This window comes from Tyto alba, unplaced genomic scaffold, assembly GCF_018691265.1.
Source record: "Tyto alba isolate M040663 unplaced genomic scaffold, T.alba_DEE_v4.0 Super-Scaffold_42, whole genome shotgun sequence".
Taxonomy (NCBI): domain Eukaryota; kingdom Metazoa; phylum Chordata; class Aves; order Strigiformes; family Tytonidae; genus Tyto; species Tyto alba.
The window spans coordinates 40,582,068-40,607,821 of NW_024881318.1; the positions used below are offsets into that span (position 1 = coordinate 40,582,068).

Consider the following 25,754-nt stretch of genomic DNA (forward strand, 5'->3'; position numbering starts at 1 on the left):
TGCCCAATGACAAGTGAGACTCCCCCGGCCGCGGGGGAGGGAACGGAATGGGGGGGAAGGGCAGGGCAGGGCAGGGCAGGGCAGGGCTCGGCTCGGCTCCACCCCGCCCGCTGCTGATGTGGGCGGCGGCCCGGGCAGAGCTCTCCGGTGCGTCGACTCCGGCCCTCGCAGCAGCCGGGAGCCGCCCCCAGGTACCCTCCTCGCTCCACGAGCCGGGGGTCAGGCCCGGGTGCGGCCTATGGCAGGAAAACGGTTCCGTCCAATTTCGCTGGCGGTACGAAAGGGACCTTTCGTTTAAGTGACAGTAGAGTCACGGAAACGGGGCTGGTGTGTCCGTCCGGGCGCTGACCGTACGAACAAGCAGAAAACCGGCGGCGCTCGCTCTGGCTCCCCGCGGGCGGGCGGGCCCTCGGCGCAGCCTGAGCGGCACCCGCCCCGCACGTGCTTCCCGGGCCGCAGGCGGGGCGGGGCGGGCCGGTAGGTAGAGCCCCGTCTCCGGTGGGGGGAAAGCTCTCGGTACTCGGCGAAGCGGGACTACCCTCTGCGCCAGCCTCTCGCGTCTCGCGGGGCGTGAAATGCCCTCGCCTGCCTGCCTCCGCCGGCCCAACCGCTGACCGCCTGCAGGAAGACGTCTTCAACGCTCAAGCGCGGGGGCGGCGCTCCCCCGCCTGTGTCGCCTTCCCTACAGGGGAATGCGGTAAGCTGCCGCGCGTTCCCATTAAACAGTCTGAGCAGCTACTCCTAAGGCGCATTTTTAAGAGGGAGGGAGGCGGGCAGCTCGGTGGGTCACCTGTGTGCGGGAGCCGGCTGCTCAAAGCCGTCGCGGGAGCAGGGATGAAGAGCTTCAGTCCACCTGGCTTGCAGCGGTCCCCCCGGCTGACAGCCCCGGTTGTGTAGAAACCCGGCCGTCGCCATCGGCTGCCGTACAGGCGCCGGGCGGGCCGCGCCGAGCCCTGCCGGGCCTGGGGAGGCCGCCCTGCGCCTCACACAGGGCCGAGGCGAGGCGGGAGGGCGGGGCGACCGCCTGGGGGCGCCGCCGCGGCCGGGCTGGAGAGGCGGGCGGGCGGGCGCCACGGGCGTGCTGGTGTGGTGGGAGCAGCTGTGGGCGGGAAGTTCGGAGGTGGACTGGTGCGAGGACAACTATACCATCGTGCCCGCCATCGCCGAGTTCTACAACACGGTGCGGGGCGGAGAAGAGAAGCGATCCCGGCGGGGCGTTCGGCGGCGGGGGAGGTCCGGCAGGGCGCTCTCCGTGCAGCGGGATCGGCGACTGCCCTGCGCGGCGGCTGCGGAGCGGCGAGCAGGCAGGCGGGCGTCCCCCTGGGGGCCTCTGCCGAGTCCGTCTCGCAGAGGGTTTTCACAGGTCTGTAGAATGCTTCTCTGTTGCTGCCAACTTCTTCCTTTTCCAGTCCCTGATACGCATAAAATCAAAGAAAAATGAGCGGTTTGGTGTTGTAGGTACAAAATGGGGATGTTTAGAGAGGGCTCATGACAAGCTGTTCGGTGAACACACCGGGCAACAGGCCTCCTCGTCGTCCACATCTAGCCTTGTGGCAGCCGAGTGCAGAACTTTTGGTGCTGGATTGCTCGTCTGGCACCTGTTTGCACGGGTATCAGCTGTTTGGTGGCCTGCAAGGTGGTGGTGGATCAAAAAAAAAAAAAAAAACCACCTTAGTGTTTGGAGGCAGAACTGGATTTCATCCAGGTAGATCAGGGTCCAGGAAGGCAAATCTCTCAAAAACAATTCACCTTGAGGTTGCAGGGTGAGGTCAGAGAAGAGATATCTGTTTAAAAATGGATAAGGGTGGAAGAGTACGAGTGTAATTGCTGCTTTGTCCAGTAAGCTGTGGTTCCCCCTGAGCCCTCTCACACCATCCCAATACCTCTCAGCTGCTGGAGAGCACTTCCGAAAGCATAGCCCCACCAACAGACTGCCATGTACCACGCATCTTGGAAGGGGAGCAGTGCTCCTTACATCCTGTTGATTTAAAGAATTGCAGTGACAGGTAGATCCACCAGAGTGAGATAATGTATCAGGTTTTCTGGTAGTTTGAGTCTCCATTAAAAACATGTCCAGGAGCAAACACTGCAAATACCCTGCCTATTTTCTGTTCTGTAGCAGGTGGTGTGTGCACAAATGAGGAGGTGGAGCTTCTGGTTTGCCTCTTTTGTACTTTAAAATGGTCTTTCAGGTTTTTTCTCCCAAATTTTTCCCTTGTCTGAGCAGTCTTTCCCTTTCAGGCTGTGTTTGCTAGGATTTAGTGGAAGAAAGAAGTAGGTATCTTGCTTCACTCACAGGAGTGTATCATGGAGGATGCTGCACTTACGGACCAAGTAATTCCATGGTACAGGGTGCACATTGATAACCTGTTGTTTTTTCTTGTAGTTTGCTGCCAAAATCATCGGGTGGCAGCTGGTCTGTGTCATTGAAGGACTTTGAGGGTGTGTGGGGGAAACTGTCTGCTTTCTTTGTGTCTGATGTCACTGTGCAAGAACCAAAAACAAAGGGAGGAAAAGGTCAGGATAAACAAGTTTTTTGAAGACAGCAAGTGTGTTTTTGGAGCCTGCTGTGTAAGGGGATGGGTATCCCTCCAACTGTAGTGAACACAATAGCAGTGGTACAGAAGCTTCCAAAGTGCTAGGAGCTGCAGGTATGTCTGGGTGAATAACTGAAGTTCCAGACAGGTTAACAGAGAGACAGAGTAAAAAGTTTGCGCCAGAGTCCTCTCTATTGTGGCAGTTGTGTACAAATCATCGAGATGTATACCAAAAGGGGAGGAAAAAAGAGGCTGTTTTGAGGGTAGTTGTGTTTAACCTCTCTTTGGTAGTAACAAGTACTTGTAAGGGTTTGTCTTCTGTGTTAGCAATTTCTGAAAACTAAGACAGTGACTCACAGTGTGTTGGTGGGGTTGTGCAACTGTGTCCCCAAAAAGCCAGATGTTCACAGGACAGTTGGGAAATTTTGGCCCTGCTCTAACAGGCACCTTAAATGGAGTCTAAATTTCATTCCTTCTGAGATGCCTCAGTTCTGGCTCTGACTCAAACCCCCTTGAAGGTTCAGGAAGAACTCTTCAGCAGACCTGAATCTGGCATCTGGGTCTTTAAACTCTAGATTAAAATTTTGCTAATCTGCATTTTAAACTGTCGTGGCAGAGGTCAGAGTTGTAGTTGAGGTCTCACACAATATTCATGTAAGCACAAAACTGGAATAGCTTATATGAAATGTATTTTAAAAAAATATTATTTATTCTGGTGGGACTCAATCTTTGTCTGTTAGGCATAAATTTAACTTGATTTAGTTAAAAAGCAAATCAAAGCCCTCAGCAGTATTAAATCAGTAGGAGAATATCTGTTCAGAGATTTTGTACAAATAGATCAGACTAATTTTTTAAAACCTACATGAGCTAGACTGGTGTGATTTTGTGTTTAAGTCTTAGACTCTTTCAATAAAGAGTCCACAAAACACTTTGTAACTCAAATTGAAAGAATAGTTATAGGTAAACTAGCTTTTTTTTTTTTTTTTTTTCCCCCCACCTGAAATGAATAAAGTATGATTCAGTGTAGCTACTTCAGAACATAAACAGATGCCTCCACATGATCAAAAGAATTTACCCTGTGCAGAGGTATTTACAAAAAAAGCTGTTGCTTGTTTTTTAAACACGTGAAAACTTTTTTTTTTTACTGTTGCTAGTAAAGTCAGTACTTCAGTTAGTTGTACATGCAATACATATTTCTTGCTAAATTTCCGTTTAAAGAGGGAATTGCCAGTGTTTTTATTCCTCTTCTTTTGTTCCCTATTGGCATGGAGATAAAAGTTTTAAGAAGCTATCAGCTTTAAGGGTGTGAAAGAGTGCTGTGCTCTCTCTACATAATCTGTTTTACTACAAAAGTCTTTTAGTGTATGTGAGTGGCATGCTCATGGATCAGGATATAGAAGATATAAGCCCTCTGAACTCAGAGAGCTACTTTGTCCATTTTTGCTTTCTGCTCACAAAGAAGTAGTGCAGCAGGTGTTGCTGTGGTGGTTCAATGCTGCAGCTGCTGTCTGCGAGATGTATCAGTAAAGAATACTTGAGCTTTGGTAGGATTGAAGGAAACGTCCTGTGTCAGGAGTGTGGCCAGATGTGAGTGAAGTTATCTGGTCATGATCCAAACAAGCATCTGGCATTCCCTCTGTGGCCCACATCCTATATTCCTTTCATACAATTAAGTATCTGGAAATGAAAACTAAAGGTCCAGAATTGTATGAAGCCAGAGGATGGACTGTTATTGATGGGCTGCGTACTGTTTTTCCAGGGCCATAACTTTTAATCTTTTCCTTTTGCAGATCCCCAAGTGAATTCTCGGTACTCCTATTACTAATTTTTGCACTAATCTTAACTGTATCAGCATTTGAATTGTACATTAGCAAACTGTGTAGGCCAATTGTGTATTATGTAAAAAATTGCACATGCAACATACTTTCTGAAACCATAGACAAATGGATAGGTGCGTCCCTTGCTTGGAAAGAGCGGTGTTAATAGTTGCAGTGTATCTAAGTGTGTGGTGTCTTTGGAATTGCCAGGGTGGCAGCATACTTTTTCCAAATATTTTACTATTTTTTTCGGTATTCTGCACTTGTTCACAGGTAAAGTTCCAAAACATTAAGGATGCCCACTGCTCTAGGTACTTGCCCATACTATCCCACATCCCCTGCCACTCCTAACTCTCCAGCCTTTGGGTAGATCTGCAGGTGTTACTCTTAAATAGTTGCTTAACCCTGAGCAAAACCTGAACCATGGGGAGAAACATGCTGGCTCCTAGCAATAAGATGGCCATGTTAGTGTCAACATTCCAAGGATATTAAAAAATTTCAAAATTCTCAAAAGCTGCCATAAGTAGTGTGGAGGAGAAGAGGAGGGTGAAGGAAGATGTCTCCCCTGGGAATTGGCTCTCCCAAGGAGAAAAGGCAGAGGGTGTAATTGTTAACCCTTTCCACTGGATGCCGCCCAAAGTACAGAGATGACAACAGTGCTGGGTATGGTTACCAGACTAGTCTCAGGACTGATAACTATTGTGCCATAAACAAGTGTTACATAGTACAGCAAAGCAAAAATCCTAATCCATCTCCCATGGGTGATAAGCAGCAGTGTTGGGACTATATACAGCAAGTGAGGTGATGCATAGCAGAACTAAGAACAAGTAGCACAGCTCTTAACAGCCGATAAACCAACATTATGAAAAGCAACTATTAAACCAAATAATGAATGATTATAACAAATTCACTGTAATATGCTCTGGCCAGATCTGTCGTTATCTCAACCCTTCATGCCCCACACTGGATGCCAAAAAGGTCTATCGTGTTTTAAACCCAGCCATCAGCCGAACACCCCAGAGCTGTTCGCTAACCATCCTCTTGCCTTGGGCATGGGGGAGAGAATTGGAGGGGTAAAGGGAGGCTCATAGGTTGAGATAAAAACAGTTCAATAATTCAAATAAAATAAAATGGTAATAACAGTAACAGAAAGTACAAATGGCTAATGCACAATGTGATTGCTCACCGCCCACCGACCGATATCCAGCCTGTTCCTGGCTAGCGATCCCAGAGAAGCTAAGATCCCAAACACACAATCCCAGAAGAGAGAGAGAGAAACCCTTCTGTCCCAGCCAATTGTCTTCTATATACTGAGCATGACGTTGCATGATACGGAATATTTCATTGGCCAGGTTGGGTCCATTGCTCTGGCAGTGCTCCCGCCCAGCCTCTTGTACACCTGCACATGGGCAGGATATGAGGAGCTGGAAAGTCCTTGATCCCTTAGCAACAACTCAAGACATCAGCGTATTATCAGCATTCTTCTCATACCAAATCCCATACTGAATCCAAAACACAGCACTATTCTAGCTAAGAAGAAAAATTAACTCCGACCCAGCTGAAACCAAGACACAGACAATAGCTATTGCTCAGTGACTTGACTTTCACAAAGCTTGACTAGCCCTGTGTAATGCCAGTATTTCTAGTGCTTTTTCCATGCTAGGCTTGACAGCCATTGAGAGGACAAGTCACTTGCCAGGACATCCTGTTCCTCAGCTGCTTGCTACTGTAGTCTTCCTGAATTGCAACAGTCTTGAGTACTTACAGACACTCAATAAAATTCATCTGGGAAGAGACTTGAAAGGTAATTTAAAGATGTCACTAGCCACATTTTACATTGCTTGAAGTTTTTATGCTGCTATTAGTTTAATGATGTTAAACAAAGCAAGTTGATGCTTTGCAAAAACAGCTCAGCTTTGACAGAAATTGAGGACCATAATTTGTTGAGGTGGGGCTTCACTGGATGACACAATGTTTTTATAGATGTCTTAGGCAGCCTGTGAATATTTAAGGTTTGTTTATTTTCTGTCCTTGTGATACTGTTGGTTTTTTCCGCCCCCTAGATAAGCAACATCTTGTTTTTTGTTTCACCACCCATATGTATGTACTTGTTCCTTCAATATGCAACCTGCTTCAACAGTGGCATATATTTAATATGGACTCTGCTAGTTGTGGTTGGTAAGTTGGTTAGTCTCTGCCTGCTCATGCATGAACTGAGAGAGGAAATCAGTTTTTCCTGCTTGTGCTTGATTGTTTTGCAAAACAAAGCAATCCTGACCTCTGCAGAGGATTTTGCTTGTACCTGCTTGAAGCAACCATAGTTTCTGAAAGGAAAATGCATTCTGCAAAGGTCAGTGGGAACTTTGGTCTTGGTTCTGTTCCCTTCTTTTCCTTCCTTTGCATAACTTTGTTTGTGTCTGGGCTTACTATACAGCACTGCTGACTCTCCTTCCTCTGTTTTTGCTTAAATGAGAGCTGAAAGTTCCCAGCTCAACTGAAGGGGATAATAGGTTTTGCATTGTACTGAGAAGGCCCAAAGACTTAGCTATTTTGTAGATATGATATTCTTAAGCTTTTTTCATTCCTGGTGGCACTGGGAACTTTTAAAGGGATAATCAGAGCCCTGTGCGGCAGTGTGACACTTCCCACCTGTAAACCTGTATCATGGAATAGTAATCAGATACTGCTTTTCATCTTTGTCTTACCCATTCTTGTGCTATTGAGAAAAATCAGAAGCAGCATTTGGCTTTTGTTTCTTAATTGGTTTTGCATTTAACTTTACCACCTGATGTTTTTTCACATACATCTACTTCTTTAGCAAGAGTTGCCATCTTTAGCTGCTGCTTTAGTAATGAGTTTGCTTCATAATCAATGAGGTGCTGATGATTTGGACTGCCTTCTTAGGAAAGTTGGCAGTTTGTTTTATGGTTTTTCTTCTTTTTTTAAACCTTTTCTAGACCAAATGCTATGAAGTTCTGAAACTGAGCAGTGTGTTTCAGTCTATACAGTACTCTAACTGTTCATATTGTCTTTTAATTGATTCTTCCAGGAATCGGATCTGTTTACTTTCATGCCACCCTTAGTTTCTTGGGCCAGATGCTGGATGAGCTGGCTATTCTCTGGGTCCTGATGTGTGCCCTTGCCATGTGGTTCCCTAGGAGACACCTGCCCAGAGTTTTTTGAAATGACAGGTAATCATACAATCATACATGTACATTTTCATGTTTCTTGAAATTTCTTGTGCTAACATGTAAACCTGCATGTAATGACACTGAATTGTCATCCAACCTTACCAATGTCGCTGCTATCTTTTCTTACTCTGTTCTCTTCCTGTTGCTTGTATCAGCCCATTTTGCTCAAAATTCCTGAGTCTGCAGTTGCTGATGGTGGGGTTTACTCCCTGTAACTTCAGATCTTGCGATGAGGTGATATGCTTCTGGAAGTGCCTGTTTTTGTTGATTCTAGGGAGACCTTTGCATGAGTAGTTTATGTAAATTGGGGCTAAAGTAAAGTAAAAGAAACCATCTTTCCCCCTTCCTTTTGTATATCCTAAAGTGTACATACAGGTGAACCTATGGAAGTCAGCTGAATTTTCATCTGAATATTTAAGGCACTTGTTAAGGATCGTGTTTAAGTATTCAAAGGCTAGGTGTTTGTTTAGAAGCCTGTTGTTGTAAAAGGACTTTTTTTCTTTTTCTTGCAGGATTAAAGAAAGTGTGTTGTAGCCAGTTTAAAGAATCTGGTTGTGGTTTGTCACCCCCTAAAAAAAATGTGCTATAATCTTTGTATATATTGCTCTTTTATGCAGTAAAGAAGTTGAGGTAATGAAAAGATTTGAATTGCAGCACCAATGCTCTTTGAAAATTGCTGAGGCTGCTGCCTTATGCTGTTGATGTCTGGGAGTTTTTTTGTGTTCTTTTTTTTTTTTCTTGACATATGCCTAATTAGAAGTTGGGGGGGAGTGTGTGCGCAGAGAAGGTTGGTACCTAGATTGACCATTCCTCAAAATAGCTTGCACTGAGAAAAGTGTATCTTGAACTACTGTTTACAGTCTATGTAGTCTAATGGCATTGTCATGTTGGTGTGCATTTAGTACTTCTGCATATTGCAATACAGTGCTGTTGCAGGACACCATCAGCTTAACAGGCAAACAGGTTTTACTGGGGTGTTTTGGTCAATTACATGACTTCTAGACATTTAGTTCAAGTGAGGAATTGTTCAGTCTTGAAGAATTTCTGTGACTACATATGAATTATTTCTCAGAAGCCTAAGGGGATTGCTGTATGTCATCTATTACTGTCTTCTGATAGTGTACTGTGTAGGTTCATACTATGGGCCACGAGGTTAAAGTGTATTCTTTTTAGAAGGAAGAGTAACACTTTTTTGGGAGAAATCCTGTTTCTTTTGAAACTTGGTGATTGTCCTGGGTTTGAGTGAGTGGTGGGGTTTTTTGGTAGCAGGGAGGGGGCTATAGGGGTGGTCCCCTGTGAGAAGCTTCTCAAAGCTCCTCCAGCTCCAAGTCAGACCCTTCTCTACACCAAAACTGAGCTGATCAGCTGCGTCTCTGCAATAACATATTTAAGAAGTAACCTGGTGAGGAGGAGTCGGATTTGTGAGGAGGAGTTGCGGCTGCTCTGTGAACACTGGTCAGTGGAGGAGCGGAGGAAGAAAGGAGGAGGGAGGTGTGCTTGAGCAGAGACCCCCCTGTATCCTGTGGTGAGACGGCAAGGCGGCCCCTCCCTGCCACCTGTGAAGATCTACGGTGGAGCAGACACTGATTTATGGCCTGTGTTTTGCATGGTTGATCAAGGTGTCTGTACCTGACGAAGGCCGGGGGTTTGTTGGAAAAGGTAGACCCGCTTTTGTAGTTCAACACTGGGAGGATTGCAGCATGTGGGGGTGTCCCATGCCCGAGCAGCTCGGGAAGGGCTGCAGCCGTGGGAGGGACTCCAGTTGGAGAAAGTTGGTGTCCCACACCAGAGCAATGTAAGGAAACAGTGTGGTCCGTGGGAGGGACTCACGTTGGAGAAAGTTTGTGGAGGACTGTCTCATGTGAGAGGGGGACCACGATCGAGCAGGGGGAGAAGTTCCAGAAGGTCCCTCCACCAAAGATGGAAGAAGTGGCAGCACTGACTGCACCCCCCCATTCCCTGCCCCCTACATTGCTGCGGGGGGAAGGTAGAGATATCGGGAGCAGAGCTGAGCCTGGGAAGAAGGGAGGGGTGGGGGGAAAGTGTTCTCAAGATGTGGCAATGCTTCTCACTGTCCTATTCTGTTAAGTGTTGTTGTTAGTGTCTGTAATAAATCTATGTTCTTTTTTAATTCCCCTAACAAGTCTGCCTTTTGCCCATGACCATAATGTGTGATCTGCCCCTCCTGGTCCTATCTCGAATCCCAAGCCTGGCTTATTTGTCCCTTCTCATTGCAGGAAGAGAAGGGAGGAGTGAGTGGCTGTGTGGTGTTGGGCTGCCGACCAAGTTCAAACCACAGCAGTGTTAAAACTAGAAATAATAGTCTCCCAGGTTATAACTGACTTCTAAAAATACTGAGATGAGTTGAAGCATATCCTGTATCCTAAATTTCTCAGAACCCTTCTTCCTGAGAATCTGTCAAGGCAGTGAAACAAAAAAGGCCCAAACAATAGGCCTCAAACCAAAGTTGACTTCTGAGTGAATTCCCCAACCAGCAACCAGCATCTTATCAGCATGAAAATGCAACCCTGGGAACAATCCCTGAAAGCTATTAAGTAAACAACAGGAAGTAACTATAAATCCCAAATGTAAAGAAAAACAGAAACTCCTCAGACGTGCCCAGATCCTGGCCAGATCCAGACAAGCCAGAGTGAGGCATGTCAATCTACCAGCTATCTCCCGTGCATTTTGTATAGATTTGTTTGTTAAACTGTATAAAAGCCAGACCCTCTCACAGCACAGACGGAGACCCCACCTATGAGTGGACGCCCTGCGTGGGACTTCCCAATTGCCGGGAAAGGCTCTCTGACCCTTCGCTGTGACGGGGCTCCCCAGCTGATGCACGGGTCTGGATGATGGTAAAGTATGAGGGCAACTGGTGATGTATCTTTCTTAATCACTATAGCTAGCTTTATGTAGTAATGACTAGGTGCATTACCTTGCTTGTTCTTTCTGCTGCCTTAAACTAAAGTAAAATAAGCCCATTTCTATAGCTTGGTGTGTGTGTCCTTTGTGTTAGCCCCATCAATTGGCAAAACAGGCAGTTACATGCTAAGGTATGGATTCCTTTCTGAAGTCTACAGAAGAAAGACATAGTGGGCAACAAGCCCTAACACAAAGCACATTTGGTTTATATATATATATATTTTTTTTTTTTGCTTTGCCTAGATAATGCTCTAAGATTATATCTATCGTATGTTCACTGCTGTGGGCTTCATTTTCTTCATCTGCATCACACTTTGGATCTTCAGTGCTGCAAATGTTAATATCTACCATGACCAATTTGTGGTGTCTTTAGTCATTAAGGCATTCACATCTGATCAGAACTTCCTACTTAAGTAACTTGTTGCTTTCCAGCAGAAAGAAAAACTTTAAAGCAAAAAACAGCTGGAATGAGCCAGGTGAAGGTGATGACACTTGTGGCTAGGGAATAGTGCTGCACAAGTATACTGAGACCCTACTTCAGACATGGAATTACGGACATTAAAGCCATCCTTGGACAGCAACTAGTTTTAAAAAGCTATGGACCAGTAGTTGAAGGGCAGTATGATGATCCTCTGTCTGCCATAGTCCTGCTGCAGACTGGAAATGGGTTGTTTAAAGTCCAAACCTGAAGATTAAACATATTTTTGACATAATTTTAGTTTAAAAGTTGTCAGGCCCTATATAGGGCCCTATATAGGGCCCAACTGTGATTTCATTTATCCTCAGAATATACCAAACTGTAATCTTCAAGAAGTGTGGGAATCTCTCACCTACTGTTGAATTGGGTTAAAAGAAATGTTCTTGCATACCTCATAGTTTTTAATATCTTTAAGGCTTAAAAGAGGCAAAGGAAAATAAACCAGCCGGTAAAATGACTCGAAGTTAGGGCATTAACAGTAACAAAATATCCTAAAAATCCATGTTAAAAGCATGAAGAATGATGACACAATACTGCTTTGAGGAAGTAGAGTGCTGTGTGCAGTTGGGCTTGCTCCTGACTTATTGTGGGAGGAGGAAGATTGGAGTGTTGCCTTTGGATTTTGAAGCCAGTGGATAGTGTGTGTGTGCATGTGTATGTATACATACACACACATGGCTGCTTCAGATGGCCACAGTCCAACAGTGGTTTTTGTATATGATTATTTGCATGCACATGCAAATCTGTGCAAGATCCACATCCAGTTTAGGCACATTGACATTGTACCTTCTGCACTCACCTAGGGAAACATAAATTTTGTTACATTATTAAAATAATTTTAAGATTTCTGGTTTCAGTAATTAAAAGTTTAGAATTAAAAGCAGTTCTCCTCCCCAAAACCCTATTCAGGAGCTGTTTTAAAGCTGCTGGTGGTGTCCTGTCTGGAGTTACTACCTGTCTCGCCTTCATTAAGCCTGCCATCAACAACATCTCGCTAATGACTCTGGGTGTTCCCTGCACAGCTTTGCTCATTGCTGAGTTGAAGAGATGAGTATGTTTCTCCTGAATGCAGCATTGCTTTCTGAGATCCTTAGGCCATTGTGTGATGATACACTAGATGTGGCTTCAGTGCTTGTGACAGCAGATGAGAAATGCTTCTCCCACATGCATGCACAGCTCTGGTATAACCTTGATCTACCAGTTCGGATGTTTTTGGCAAGGATTTTTTTTTTTTTTTTCTAGGCCATTATACTAGGTCAGATGCTGTTTGTCTTCTGGAAACATATCTCTTGCTGCAGCCTGATCCAACTCAGATTTGTTTATCTATTGTGGAATAGGGGCAAGGGTTTCAGTGTACTGACTGCACTTCTGCTGTATAGTTTGCATAAGGGTGAGGTGATCGCGTGATCATGGTCTGGGTACTAGAGGGAACTAGAGGGAATGTGGAGCAAGGCCCAGGCATGCATGGAAGATGTTCTAGCTCTCAAAGTTGTACTGTGAATCTTACACCACTTTGTGTTTAAACATTGATAATATGATGGAGTCAGACTGACAAAGATAAGGTTAATCACTAGGTTGTACAGGATAGCTATCAATCAGGGCCTCAGAAACTATAAAACCAGAATGCAAATAAAGAAGAACTTGAGACTGATCTTAACATTTTTAAAGAGTCCTACCATGATAAGCAATACCAGCAGCTGTCTGGAGACTTATTTTTTTTACATCTCTTCACCTACTGCAAAAAGGACCAAATACCAGCATATGAACTTGTCCCTTCCTCTTTCTTGTCTGCTGTCTGATGAGGATTTTACAACTTATGTTGGGTCTTACATATTGCATATGTAAATATCCATCAACAAAAACAAGAGTAGAACCAAATGTCTGCATTCTGACTGCCCCTGTTAGAACAGAGATTCACCTGTTTGCTGCCTTACCCTAGTTTGCTACTGCTTCTCCATGCAGTGGAAGCCTCTGCTAAAAATGTTTTGTAAAGGTGTTCATGAGTCTTTTTCCATTAGATATCCTGCTAAGCAGAGTGTATTTCACTGCAGGAACAGAAGACTCTATGATGGATGATCATAAAAAAGTCAGGACTATTGCACAGATCAGCAGGCAGTGCTCTCCTACTTGTGCTTGACTCTTTCTGCCTTAGAGTAGTCTTTTGCAGTACACTGTGCAGCATCTAGTCTTAAGTTTATAAAAATAAATCACAGTACCTGATGGTGGTACTGAGCAAACCTGTCATTACAATCTGTACTATTTCTGTGACTGATCTTGCATTGGGAAAGTTCTTCAAGTAAGCTTTCAGCTTTACTTTGCAGCCTTGAACTCACTGAGTCATGCAGATTAATTGTCCTCTCCTCTTGGTATTCAAATTAGTCAGATATTGACAGGCATGGACACTGACTGAAGGTGCTGGATGTTTGAGGCCAAGCCTCTTATCTTAAATTGGATCCAGTTTCATGTTGTTTCTGTCCTTCAGACAAATCCAGGAGGGCCTCTGTGTTTTCAGTATGCACACCCATTCCTCTGTCAGAATGCACAAGTACTCATCGCAGCAGTCTAGTTTTATCTGTCAAATGTACAAAATTGATCCATGCATGCATCCACTTAGGTACGTGGTTTAGCATCTTGCTCTTACGGACAGTTGTGTGTCTCACTGAAGACTGTAAATCTGCTTTACCATTAATGGAAGGGAATTAAGCCTGATGTACTTAATACAGCAGTGTTTTTTGATGAATAACAATTTTCCCTCTTCTTTTATGAAGCGGTGCATACTGTCTAGCCATTTGGTATAAGCATGAATCCTCCAAAATGAGGAGGATTTACCAGTATAGTTTTACTGATAAAACTGCGCAGTATCTTGGTTATATTTCTTACAGGGGTGTCTCATAAAAGAGTGTAAGGAAGAATTCGTATAGCTGTGCTCTGGAACTTGATAGGCAACTCAAAAATCTCCTCAGCCTTTCTTTTCTTTGTGCTTATTGTAGCCTTTTAAAATGTAAAGACGCTATCTCCAAGAAACAAGCCTTTTTTACAGTATAGAGCACAGACAGTATTGATGCCATCTTGGGCAAGCCCTGCCTCCTGAGACTGTCTTGGTGGTTTGCCAAATGGATTGGAGGATTCAGGCCTAAGAAAAAAGCCATTTTGGTTTATATGCTAAGTGGAGTATTAATTTTTGTGGCAGTCACATAGGTGTTCTTGTTATGAAGGCAACTATTGTGATACCTTCCTTGTGGAGAAGATTACAGTTTAGCTAGTAGTTGAAGCACTATTTTGAATAATAAAGATAGGTGTGGTGATTTTGAATGCAACTTTATTTATAGATGGCTTAAAAAAGAAATGCCAGATCCTAAAACCAATTTGCGTAAAGGACACTGGAGAAAATCTTTTGTCAACAAGATTAGGTAGTTGGTAGCTTTTCTGTCATTAATCCAGTAGCTATAAAGGTGCCTTCTGCTCAGCCTTAGGAGTTTCTTAATCCCAAATGTCTGTTAAAATATCAACTGAAATAGCATTTCAAGAGAGAAAAAAATATCCTACAGGGAAACTGTACTAATTCTTTAGCTTGCAATACACCAGAGGCAGGTATACTGCTGCTCCTGCATTTCGTTCAGAAAAGTGTTCCTGGACAGAGAACTCTGTGTATGTTTGAATTTTTTCTGGATGCTTAGCTAGGCTCCCTTAGCAAAGCTCCTGAACCAGTGACAGATCTGCTTTTTCACCACAGAGAGGGAGGAGTCATTCTTTGCCCCTGTCCTCCTCCAACTGAGCAGTTGGAGATCATTTCACATGTGTGGGAGGGTATAGTGACAGATTTTAGTTGTGGGGCAGAGCTGACATTACTACTTCCCTGACAGTGAATGCAGGGTAGCCTGTGGTTTGTAGTCTGTGTGTGGCCTTGGAGACAATTAATGGTAAATGTTGGAAAAATTAGAGCTCTGTAAATGTATCAAATGAGAACAACAGGTTTCAGGCTGACAAGTATTTTGTGCAGAAGACAGAAGAACCAAAGAGCTTTTTGGTCTGTGCTGCACTGTGTTAGTTGTTGAGGACAATCATGTATAAAGAAGATCAGGGACCATAAATACCACAGTAGTGCAGACAGTAAAGACATGTTTGGCTATTCTAGCTCCATCCTCCAGGAATACACATTGTTTCTAAGTGTCACAAGGTGAAGTGTCCCTTTAAAGGACCTGTTTGCCAGTCATTGCTCACCTTCCAGATGCAGTGAATGAGCCCAAGAATTGTGTAGAAGATGACTGGTGATTCAGTGTCAAGTCTACTGGGGTGACTGGATTGGAGCAGAGAAGCTAGCTGGTGATCTGCTGGAGAGGAATAGGCATGGAGGCATTCCCAATAACTCTTTGGCAAAGGTGGAAGGCATAGAAGATGAGTGTGGATTACAAGGAGCCCCTCTTGAAGACCCTGGGACAGAGGAAGAGATTGTGGGGAGCTTAGCATTGACTTGTTTTCTTTCTACTAAGTAGAAGGAGAAAACAGGGGCCTGTAACCCTGATGAAGGCTGAATATTGCTTGTAACACTGGCTAGAGGTTTGGCTTATTGGTTTACTCTTGAGATGTAGCTCAAACAAGTCACTTTAAACAATTTATTCTGTCATCTGATTAGTAGGTTTGGGAGTGCTTTGGGAGGTCATATCACTGACCTGAGAAGAGCAGTTCATTGAAGCAAGAATTGTCCAAGAGTACTGAATGGTTCTCAGATCCCTGGGAAATTAATCAAGAATAACAACAAGAACAAAAAAAAATACATGGGGGAAAATCCCAAATCATAGCTTTGGTCTTGCTGAAGGCAGGGGAGCTGAGCCATGCCTTCCCTTGGCCATGTAAGGCTGGTCATATCCCAGTCTAGCTTTGATTTATAGATATCAGTAACAGCAGAGCTGCATTTACTGGCACCAAGAAGCCTAAGCCCAAAATAGCAAGTGTAGGTAGACAGCAAATTATTTACTTCATAGTGGTTTGGGACCTGAAGATTATATTGATGCCTTCTTTTTCCCGATTTTACTGTTTTAAGCTAAGCTGCGCAGTTGTTAGGATAGTTCCAAGATGTGACAACCAAGATGTGAGCAATTGTTTTATGCTCTCTTTCTCTCTGGTGTACCTCTATATGAAAAACTTGGGTTTCTTGTGGAGGGAGAGAACTGCAGCTTAGTCAGAGGAATTCTGAGGTGTGGATGCTTTTGCCATCTACTAAAGCATGCTTCTTTGGGCCCTCTGGGTAAAGGTTCTTACCTTAGAAGTTCTGTATACATTGTATAATACTAACTTGTAGGGGGAAAAATCAACTATCCAACTAAAAAAAAACCTCATCCAGTTCCTTTTTTTTTTTTACCAGTCTTTATATACTGACAAATACGAACAAATCTGAGCACTTGCTGTGTGGCTGGTTGTTACCAGCCAGTAACTAATCACTAGTTGTCCTAGATACCCCAACCTAGATAGGGAAATGCTTTGATGTTTGCCCACCATTTGCATATTGGTATTTAAGACAGTACCTAAAACACAGGTACTGTTAAAAGGTTTGTTTTGTCACCCCACCACTGCCTTGCATTAGAGCCATATTTACTGTAAGTAAAGTTGCTCTGTTCCTCTGACATTTAGGGTGAAGCCATTCTAAAGATGTGTGCCTGGCACTTGTCACATCCTGCTCAGATGAGGGAGACAAGTGACTTAGATTCATAAATCCCTGGCAGAGTGGACAACGGTGAGACAAGTCTCAAAGTCCTTGCACAAACATTTATTAATTTTCCACAGTGTACTAATTGGATTCATGATAATTGGCGAAATATATAACAAATCATGGCAAGCAATGTAGTATGCCTTGCATTACTTAATGGTAAGAAGGAAAAAGGGGGAAGAGAGAAGAAAAGAGATAGAGAAAAAGAGTACAGAAGTAGAGATCACCAGTCCGGGGTCCTGTGCTGGTCCTGTTTGAGTTCATGAGGAATTCCTTCATCTTATTAATTTATTTCTTTCTGTTGCTTGCCTGCTTGCTTGCTTGCTCGCTCACGTGCTTTCTTTTTTCCCCTGCCTGCCTCGGCCCCCCCTTAATTTATACACACTCCCTTTGGGTCCATTCCCCAGGTTGGCCCACATACCTACATATTAACACATATGGGGAGGGATAAGGTGCTTCATGGGATGATGTAGCATATACAAGGGTGTCAACTTTAATATGCATTTTGTGGACAATGAAGCAAAGGTCATTCACTGAACAGATGGCCCTTGAAACTTTACAGGATGCACTAGAGCAGAGCCATATTGTCTCCACTGGGCCCCCTATCCCAACTGTGTCCTGTGCTATCCAGGCAGTGTTATCAGCTCTAGCCTTCACATTATTCACCCTGTGAGTATAGTTAGTTTTGTTACTTGCGAATGTTTGGGGCATTCCTTGGCTTGGAGGGCTTCTGCTCACCCCTATTCCTTATGTGTTTCTCAGGCTGTTTTTCTCAGTCCCAGCCACTGTTTTTCTCAGGCTGTTTTCCTCAGGCCGTGTTTTGGGGAGTTAGAAGTTGGCTCTCAGAGCACTGTGAATCCTACCCTAAAATACCTAAAGCCAAAAAGCATCAAGCTGCCATTACTAAGCAATTTTTATTCTGTTTTATAACAATTTCTTTGTGTTTTTCTCCTCAGGTATGAAAAGCTGCGTGTGTACAAACTGGGTCTCTTTTCAGGTCTTTGGTGGATGCTAGCACTTTTCTGTTGGATCAGTGACAAAGCATTTTGTGAGATCTGGTCCTCATTTAACTTCCCCTATTTGCACTATGTATGGTAAGTGTTGTCCGTAAACACCACAGTTTGATTCAAATACAATACATCCTCACCACGTTGCTCTTCTGTGCTGCCTGGTGGCTATTTCTGGTTAGTGCTAAGTAGAATTACTGGTAAGATTATAAGCCCAGAGCAAGTCTCACACTATCCAAGGGAGCAGCTTTAGGAGTTTCTTTGGCCTGATGACATTCTTCAGACACAAAGTTCATCAATTATAACTGAATTCCTTGCCCTACTGCTTACTAAAAATCCCACAGCGCTGTTCAACTGAAGCAGTGACTGTGAAATCTTAAACTTCACTTGTAGTAACTGAGGGTGCAGTGGGGCAGCAGTGAAGGACTGTGATGACTTTTCTCCTTTACCACCCAGAAAATTCAGAAAATTATGGTTTCTTATTCAAGGTGCCATATTTCAGCATTTCTGCACAAATTTGTCAGGTGCAGAGAGGCCAGAAAACTGCTGCCAGTTTAGACCAAGGATAAGCTATGGTTTTGCCATTTTCCTTATTCTTTGTCTGCATGCAAAAGACAGACAGCAACCCTATGGGGCACTCAAAGGAAAAAGGTGAAGGACAGACTGATTTTAAAGCATGGTGATAGGTGATATATTTGATTGCTTTACTGAAGTCATGTTACTAATTTTTCCTTTCCTTTTTTTGGGAGGGGAGGGGGACGGTTGTGGGTGTCTATTCTCAGGCACATTTCGATTTGTCTTGTGGCATACCTGGGCTGTGTCCGCTTTGCTTACTTCGATGCTGCCTCTGAGATCCCTGAGCAGGGCCCTGTCATAAAGTTCTGGCCCAGTGAAAGATGGGCACTCATTGGGGTTCCCTACATCACCCTTCTCTGCACACACAAGAAATCACCTCTGAAGATCACATGAAGCTAAGCTGGTCATGGAATGGGGATGGAGTTTCAACTTACATTCCAGCACTGACAATATTTAAATAATGATAAATGAATAGGGTTGTGTTTTATCTTATTTCTAAGATATGCAGCACTTCAGGTGTCATAGAAAGAGGAGGCAAGCGTGATTTCCTCCCTCTGGAGAGGAAAGAGGAAGCAAGAAGGTGGAGGCTCTCGAACACTAAGGTAACCACTAGCTTCTCTAGTTGGCTCTGTTTTGCACTGTGTTTTCAATGTAGCATTTCTTGTGATAAAGTCTCTTTCCAAATACCAGTGTCAAGGAATGATGTTTCTAAAGTAGGTCACCGCTGGTACTTGATTCACTTCTTTTGTAACTTCTGGCTTAAGGCCACCTTTGTGAAAGAAGCCAGTCCAAGATGCCTACATGTCCTTCTGTGTCCTTCTTAGCTCTGATTTTGATGTGGTTGCACATGACCACAAGAGTGTGCTCGAAGCACATGCTTCTCTCAGCCTAGCTGTGCATCACATTAGCTCACGGAGTATGTGGTTGCTTCCCCAAGTACAACAGGAGACCAGTGCAAAGTGTTTGCAAGTGGGTAGCTGGATCAGTGCAGTTAGGCAGTGTAAATGCGGGAATAGCTGACAGAAGATTCAGTCCCTAAAACTGTATAGGAGTTCAAGGGTTTTGAACTTTTCTGTATTTCCACTGACCTATGGACATTTGTATGGTACATATTTCCCTCTCACAGAAATGTCATAGAAATCCCTCTACCTCTGCAGACATGTTTAGTCTTGAATTTTGCGTCGCAGCTAAAACAGAAGTTTAATATTACCTTCAGTGAGGTGTCAGGTCAGCATGGGTTGACAGTGTGATTAAACTATAAAAACTCATAGGTGCCTAGCTGTATGTGTAATTTGAGAGTTACTTTCTCACCAATGCATTGCAAAGTGACATGAACAGTACTCTGCTAGTTATGAAAAAAATAGATAACCACATAAAAAAGAAGCTGAAGACTTAGATTTCAGTGAGCAATGAAATGTGATATTGAGTCTTGCATTCTTACAAAAGAACAATAGATTGAAATTTTCTGTTTGTTTTCAGCCTGTTTTGTAAAGATAAGGGATGTCTAGACCCACTTATTTTTAAGATTATACTTTGGGGTTGAGCTTCAGGAATGTCTGTGGTTCTTGCAAGCAATTTATGCTAAGTCTGTTTAAAAAATTGTGCAAAGTCCAGGCATGTTTTTCAGATATCAGCAACAGTAGCTGCTAATATGGCAAAAATAGGGTCTGCTTACATTCCACCTAATATCAGAACTGTAAGTGGATTAAGGCTTTGGATATACACTTTTCTTAGCAAGTGGTATTTCCTTTTTGAGTATTAGACCAGGAAATACCACTTCCTCTGTGTTTTGCTAAGAAGTCTCGTGTTGTACTTGCTTTTTATCAATGTGAAAATGTACTCTATATTGTCTTTAGGAAAGTGGATTTTGACAAGAACTTTGGGGTGAATTAACTTTCAAGCATAGTAAAACCTTCCGGATAACTTTTGTATTCAAATTTATGCTTAGAAAACAAGAGCTAAGATGTATGCTGTTACATGTAATGTTGTTAGTGGGAGATACGACTGTCTTCTGGATAACTTCAAACTGAGTAAGTAGCCTACTGTCAGACTAACTGACAGATCATGAAAGCAGCAAAATATGTCCAGTGGAAAAATGCAGATTTACACCACTTGCTAGTAGATTTGTCTGAGAGAAGCCTGGTTTTGGGACACAGTCATATAATTTTTGTATGAAGCTTGTTTGTAAAAATTCATACAGTAATGCTTGTTACTCTTTGAAACACAGCAGCTTTTTCCTTTTCCTTCCTCTCTCCCTGATTTTGAAATGCTCAGTTTCAAACACTCCTCTGGTTTGAAATCAGTCATATGATTAGATACTTATACAGATAGGCTTGCTGGCTGGAACCCAGCTAAGGTTGCTGATGCCTGATATGGCCCTACTTTGAATAAGATTTTTGATATTTTTCTTTGCTAAATTATTATGTTATGGTAAATAAGTTATTTTCATTATTGCTTGGGAAATTAGTAACTGCAGACATAATGTACTATTCAAAATTACTAAAGCCTTCCTACTTAATATTTTGTTTGAAAGCAACCTCTGACTCAGAGGGCTCCAGTTAACCTGCTGTCAACTGCTGTCTTCTGCTCTGCAGAGTCTGTCTGCTCAGAAAGAAGTAATTTTATAATTTAAAAAATGGCAGTAGTGCATTTGGTTATTCCAGAGGTGAATGAATGCAGGTACAGGCCAAGTATTATCTCCTGTATTTTTATTAACTAGCCTCTAGCCTTTGTACTATTTATAGGAGATTCTGTGAACAAAGATCACTCTCTGATATTTAAAGTGCCACTGTAGAACTGGTTGGGAGTATACCACTGTAACATTAGCCCACCACTTTTAGATGTAGTTACTGCACTTCACATAAAATTAATATTAACTTACATGCTCTGACAAAAGCTACATTTCTTTTAAAAAGTAAAAACATGCAGTTTTGACCAGATTCACAGCTTTGCAGATTGCCATTTGAACTAAGGCTCCAGTTCACGATCACATTAGTACCCAAAGAAGTATGTGACTGGCACACAGTGGGGTTGTGTGCTACCCTGATCATACAGATGAATAAACATGCACACAAGTATCTGTATTATGTTGGAGTATGAAGTGATGTATACGCACCCTCAGGTTTTAAAGCCCCAGAATGCTTTCTTCCCTTGCTGGCAGGAAGTGAGTGCATTCCTAGTCCTTAGGTTCAATTTGTATTTTAGTTTAATTAGTGGGATGCAGTAGTATGGTGAGCAGAATGTAGCTTCTGTATATTGGTGTGAGATATCCATCATTCCTTGAATGTTTAAGTTATTTAAGAAAGGATGTTGAGCTCTTGGTGATGGCAAACACTTGCCCAATTCACAGTCACTAAAAACTCAATAAATAGTATGTAGGGAGTGGTATTGTGGCTTTTTTTTTTCCATCTCCATTGAAGTCTGTATACTGAATGTTTGTGGAAAGCATGTAATACTTTGAAACATTAAATTGCATTTGGAATAAATATTGTTTGCCTTTTCATACATCATATTTGTGGAGAAGAATGCAGCTGCCATTATAACACCTTGCAATATTGTAAAGATAACTTCTCCCTCACACAGGTAGCAGCTGTTCTGACTCTTAGAGGGGGAGGGAGACTGCATTTAAATAGATGACCATTAATGAGATAAAGTTTGCTTTGCTGAGCAAACTGATTTTCTGCAAGTAGAGCAAATATTTGGAAAGCTGCAAGCCCATGAATCAAGTACCAAGTAGCTACCTGGGACAAGTAGCAAGAAATGGCTAAAAATGAGTGGTCTGTTTGACCACAAATCCAGAAAACTGGGTTAGAGTGAGTACATCCAGAAGAACAAAATGTGAATCTTCAGTATTTGTTACTCAAGGCTGTGCTCCCAGCTTAGGGAGGAAAATAACGTCTGTATAATAGCTTTGCACCTGCCCCTCCCCTCCTCCTTCCCTTTTACCACAGTTCCTCTCGTTCCATGTAAAAGACCTTCTTTGAGACAGTTGTGGATCCCCATAAGCCAGTGTGGTTAGCCTTGAAATAACTGTTGTGTGAAAGTGTAGCTATAATTCAAGAATGTTACTCACTTGGAGTTAATGCCTGTGGTTGGCAAGATGTCAGAAACAGCTGGTGGATTGTCTCGTATATCATCCTGTCACTCAGCCTGATCTACCTGGAAATTATTGACATGGTTTTCCATGGAAACATGGGGAACATCATTGTACTACTGCACTTCCCTGATAATTTAAGAGCTCCTGGCTTATTTTGACCAAATCTGACAGAGGCAAGAGCCACAGAGATAATTTCCTACAAAGCTGTGCCAGACAGATGGTCAGGTAGAGAATCCAGGCCTCTGAGACAAACTGTCTCAAGAACCATGCTGTTAAAATAACAGAGAGCTTACCCAGGAAGGAAACCAAAGCAGTGCTCAAGTTCTGGATGGGCCTTGATGGCAGCTTGTACCAGCTGCAGCATCAGGAGCCAGTTACACGTGGAAGGAGTTTCACAGGAGTTCCAGAGATGGAGGAATTACTTCTCTGTAAAAAACACAAACCTGCTGCCTTCTCCAAACTTATGAGGCAGAAACTTCCCCAAAGGGGGCAGTTGGAAATCTCGTATCACCGTACATCTGGCTGTCAGCTAACCACAGTACAAGCTGAGAAAGACTGAAGTTTGAAGGAGCTGACTCCTCTACTTACAAACTCAGGAGCCATAGAAAACTGTTTGTAAACTTCCAGCATATAATGAAGAGGTGGGTAGGAGTTTTGTCAAGATCAAATCATGTCTATCTAATTTCTGTAATAAGGTATTTGGTGTCCCTGTGGCGATGGAGAAAACAGGATACTGTTAGATTTTGACACTGGTAAGATTTCTAGGACTGTCTAACAGAATGTTATTATAAAAGTGCTAGAAAACCTGCATTTGATAAAAATTCTGTGGGTTTGTGTGAAATTGTTTGGAATGCTGCTTCTGAGCTGTTCTAGGTGGTCCATTAGAAAACCAGAAGAAGATGTCGAGTGGAGTTCATCAGGGAATCTCTCCTTGGTCACCTGTTTAATAGCTCAGCAGTGCCCATATGGAAGGTATTGATAAACTAAAATCTGAGGAGGTTCACAAATACCTTGAAAACCAGATCTAAACCCCAAAGGTAGCTTGCTGTATTGTAGAAAATAAAATTGATTAACAGTGAGGTAATACATATATAGGCATCATTGACAACACTGAATATAGAATATCTAGGAAAGGACTCGTTCTTCATGTAAGACACTGAAGGGTTGGTGTAGATCAGGAGCCAGATATAATACAACAAGGTATCGCCACATTAAAAAAGACAACATTATACTGGAAAAAATAAAGATCTGTAAGACAGGAAGAAATCCTCTTGTTCAGAGAAGGATAGCAATAAGAATTACCAGCAGTTGGAAAAAAAATTGGCCTGTGTGGAGAAATATGCTTAGTCAGCCTTAAAAAGCAGTGTGAGGTGGACATTAACAGGATGTAAGTATGTAGAAGAAACTGTACAAAGATTCAGACAGAGCATTAGGAGAAGTGAGGTACAGGAGTCACAGGAGTAGACTGACCATGGAAGCTCAGAACTTCTATGCTCAGAACCTCTATCTCTTCATGGAGGTAGGTACTTAAGGAGCAGTTGGAGAATCTATAGGCATTTATATAGGCCATGGGCATAACTGATCCTGCCTTGAGATAGGAATGTGGGGTAGTTCGTAGTCTGGTGACTCAGGCACTAAATATTTTCCTGTCTTTTCTATGCTTTTGCATACAGGCTGGACACAGGATAGATTGTGAACAGAGCTGGAGATGAGGACTTGGCCTGATTTCCCTGACAGGGAAATATCAGCTGTAGATACAAGCATCTGTGCTCTCCAAAAATACTGGGCCTTGTATATTGTCAGTTTCCCAGCTGATTTCCCATAAGCATGATCACGGCTAGACCTTCATGTTCCTGGCCTCTCCTAACTTAAGAGTCCACATAAATCACAATGGAAATTACTTTCCAGTAATGCCCGCAATGCTGAACACTGGCAGGGAGGAAAGGTGGAATGCAAAGAAAATTCAGTGGTGTGTATGCTGTGGAACACACATACTTAATCAACTGCCCAACCCATATTCTGACTGGCTCACTCTCTTGCTGCTTTTATTACTCTCAGCATGCAGAAAGTTGCCTAGAGAGACACTGCTAGCTCTGTGTCCAACCATTTTCCAACATAAGTACCTTTCTTTTAAAATGCGTGTCTTCCTTGTCTTCTAGAAAGTTTGCCATTTCATTCCTGATGCAGTAATTAGTTCAAGCAAAGCAAAGGCCTACACAGAGGCAACCCAAAGCTTGGCTTTCTCAAAGCACAGGCAGAAAAACCTTGCATCTTCTTGCCTACACTCACCCTAAAGCACACCATGTCTTTTAAGATTTCAGTAGCTGTTTTGTCAGATGTAGGGCTGACATAGGATGTATTTATTTTAAGAAGCCCAAGTGGGATATGACTAGCATAGTATCAGACCCCATAGTATCTGGATGTTGTCTGAACCTTACCTTTGACAAGAAGTTGGTCCCTGGTCACCAGTTATATTAGCTGCCAGGACTTGCTCATACTGAGGGGCTTCCCTGTACCAAGAAGATGTGACAGTCTTTTGTTCAATATTCTAATTGTTTCAGGTGTCTCTGGATCACAATTTAAATTGTGAGAATTTGCCCTGAGAGACACAGCAGTAAGAGAAAGCATGCTATATGACATAGCTTGTCATTGACCACAGGATACTTGACTGCCAATTTAGAAACCAGGTGGTATGTGTCATGTTATCACATGCATTAATTGGTTCAATCTGTGACTTACCAGAGTTAGGGGATCTATATTTCTAAAGCACTCAAAGTTTCAAAATGCAGACTCCTTTTTAAAACATCTAGCTTCTCTGCATTGTTTTTATAATTTGAAAAGAAGTGCTGAAATTTGCAATTTTTCTACATTACTATTAACTGTTCACATTTCTACTTCATATGCTTGACCAGAAGAAAAAGAGATAACCAATGAGCAGAGAGTCCATACAGCATTCTTTGAGCTCACTGGCTTTTACACCTACTTCTATCAGAGTCTGGAATGGTCTGCTGAAACAGACACAATTATCTTTGAAAAGTTACTGGAGGAATTACTCCTCCTTCACAGCTTGGTATAAAACATTGAGAAGTACTGTGGTTCTGTCTCCGTTCCCATTATCCCAAATATCTTTGTTTATGTCAGGGTTCCTACCTCAATGCCAAAGTAAGCACAGTGTCTTTGTTTTGTTAAGTCAGTTGATCCTGTAAAATTTATATTTAATTGATCTAGTAGACGATATGAAACATTCTAACAATTACAGAGCGATCGATTTAATAAATACTAAAGAAGGAAAATATTTGCAACTCAAAAAGCAAGAACAAAATTTCAAGTAAGTTTTGATGCTCATGTTCTGTGTAACCCTGGTATTGGCAGGGAACATGAAGAGTTCGTGGAATCTAAAGAGTCTGGAAGTTCTTTTTGAAT

The 25,754-nt window shown here is 42.8% G+C and overlaps 2 protein-coding genes across 2 annotated transcripts; one reads left to right on the plus strand and one right to left on the minus strand.

Moving 5' to 3' along the window:
• Positions 1–120: 120 nt before the first annotated feature.
• On the minus strand, positions 121–6,423 carry LOC116964358. The gene is made up of 3 exons (XM_033003832.2): positions 5,552–6,423; positions 1,514–2,484; positions 121–1,412 (listed from the first exon to the last, which is right to left on the minus strand). The coding sequence occupies exons 2-3, from the start codon at positions 2,069–2,071 to the stop codon at positions 984–986; spliced, it is 987 nt and encodes a 328-aa protein (XP_032859723.2). The 5' UTR covers positions 2,072–2,484; positions 5,552–6,423; the 3' UTR covers positions 121–983.
• Positions 6,418–21,290, plus strand: ACER2 (alkaline ceramidase 2). Its single transcript, XM_033003835.2, is given in 5 exon segments — positions 6,418–6,532; positions 7,404–7,545; positions 11,858–11,998; positions 17,612–17,746; positions 18,442–21,290. Coding segments are annotated over 5 exon segments (681 nt in total). The 5' UTR covers positions 6,418–6,456; the 3' UTR covers positions 18,629–21,290.
• Positions 21,291–25,754: the final 4,464 nt, after the last annotated feature.